The 1,894-nt window shown below is 30.0% G+C and overlaps 1 protein-coding gene across 3 annotated transcripts in view; it reads left to right on the forward strand.

Moving 5' to 3' along the window:
* Positions 1-1,894, forward strand: part of LOC106459048 (bromodomain adjacent to zinc finger domain protein 2B-like) — a 96,225-nt gene that overhangs the window by 6,483 nt on the left and 87,848 nt on the right. For all 3 annotated transcript variants that reach the window (XM_013918624.2, XM_022385427.1, XM_022385428.1), the window contains exon 3: positions 723-889. In XM_013918624.2, the coding sequence (XP_013774078.1) occupies positions 862-889 (28 nt within the window). In that variant the 5' untranslated portion in view covers positions 723-861. The remainder of the gene's footprint in view (positions 1-722; positions 890-1,894) is intronic.

The raw sequence follows: 1,894 nt of genomic DNA on the forward strand, positions 1-1,894 counted from the left end.
TACCAAACTTATTGACATAAATTCATGAAATAGTAGTTTTCCAGAAAATTTTGAATGTGAATAAACAAATGTGATGATATGGCCTTTCACCCATGACCCATCTGGAAAAAGTTAATGGTAGCAGGATATAAAGAGACAGTATATATTAATGGTAGCAGAATACAAAGAGACAGTGTATATTTAGGTAGCGGGATATAAAAAGACAGTATATATTAATGGTAGTGGAATATAAAGAGACAGTATATATTAACAGTAGTGTGATATAAAGAGTATATATTGATGGTAGCAAGATATAAAGAGACAGTATATATTGTTGCATGATCTCATAAGTTTGAATTATAAAATACTATAAATAATAATATAACAATTATGTACCATTCAGATTTAAGAGGTGGCAATGCTAGTGATTTTTGCAGCTTTGTTTTTGCTACTAAATAAAAACCATAATAACACCTATTTTGTCTGTCTTTCCCTAAAATGTGTAACAATACTGAAGTGTTCAGTTTGCGCCACCTGTCAATATGCACAACTCAATCCAGTTTTTTTACTTCCAACATTGTTAGTGGTAGTGGAATATAGGCAATTATCATGCGAAATAAGTTTTCTTTTTTATATTTTTGGACCACCCTAGTGGACAATGACAAACATCATTATTGTTGATTTAATACCAGTAAGACATGCGAAAGTGAATAAACAAGCATGTGTTTTATTCTTTGTATTAGAACCTACAAATGAGACTAAGTCATCTTCAGCCTCAGAAGCCTCAGACAGTGATGACAATATTGAAGAGATGATGATGATGATCAATCTGCAACTGCTAGCACTGCAAGTAGTGGAGTTACATCTCCATCACGTCGAGGAATGAAACGTCATAGTCAGGAAGGTGAAGGTAAGGATTGTTTATAGTTACACCTTTCCTGTTTGTTAATAAATATATCTAGAAGACTGGACGCATGAGTTTGTTTTTTTTAGCAATATTTGATGGTCATGAGGAAATGAAAAGCTGATTTTGGTAATTTTGGCTTTTAACAAATAATTTTTGAACATTTAATAAAATTATATTAACACATATTATGGAGAAGTTTAAAATTTAACATTATGGTAACTGTTGCACGAAAAACTTGAAAATTAAAGATCAGTTTTATGTTTTATATATATATTATTTAATGACTTATTTTTAATTTGGCAGAACAAACTTGTAAAGACATATTCTCCTGTTGTTTTTAGAGTGTTCTTACTGCATAAGTGCTTTCACTGTTACTGAAAAACAAAAACACACATTTATATAAGACTTAATCCATTTTAGAAACATAAACTTTTTAAATTTTCTGTAATGGTTCTAGTAGGTTTTGTAAACTTGTACAGCATGTACATGTATGAAATTTAATCTAAGTTTATTTTTTAAAATGTGCATAAGTTAAAGCAGTTTGTGATCATGATATTCAGAGCTCAAACAAGAAAAATACTCTGGATGTTTGAAAGTACAGTTCATTGAAATACTGGTATATATTGATCAACATAATGTCTGTGAGTTTACTGTGAAGTTCTGAAATGAGAATTTTCATGGAAAATGAATTAATTTGTTCAGACTGTTGTATTAGTTTTGAATCTGTACACATTTCAGTTAGCGTTTGTTTTAAACTTCATAGATTGAAAATGCAAACTCTTCCCATGTTTATGTCCCACTAACATTAATGGCATCATTGTTTGCCAATTGATAAATAATGAGTAATTACGAAAATTAACTGGAGAAGTAAACTTGTAGTAAATTTCTTCAATTCTGCACCACCCTTAAATATTTAGTTCAAAATTCAGTCTGAGGTCTGTCTCCAAATAAAGAATGAAAAAAGGAATTCTCACTTGGCACCTTTTCATGTTTTACCAGTTTAATACT

Source organism: Limulus polyphemus, unplaced genomic scaffold (assembly GCF_000517525.1).
Source record: "Limulus polyphemus unplaced genomic scaffold, Limulus_polyphemus-2.1.2 Scaffold552, whole genome shotgun sequence".
Classification (NCBI taxonomy): Eukaryota; Metazoa; Arthropoda; class Merostomata; order Xiphosura; family Limulidae; genus Limulus; species Limulus polyphemus.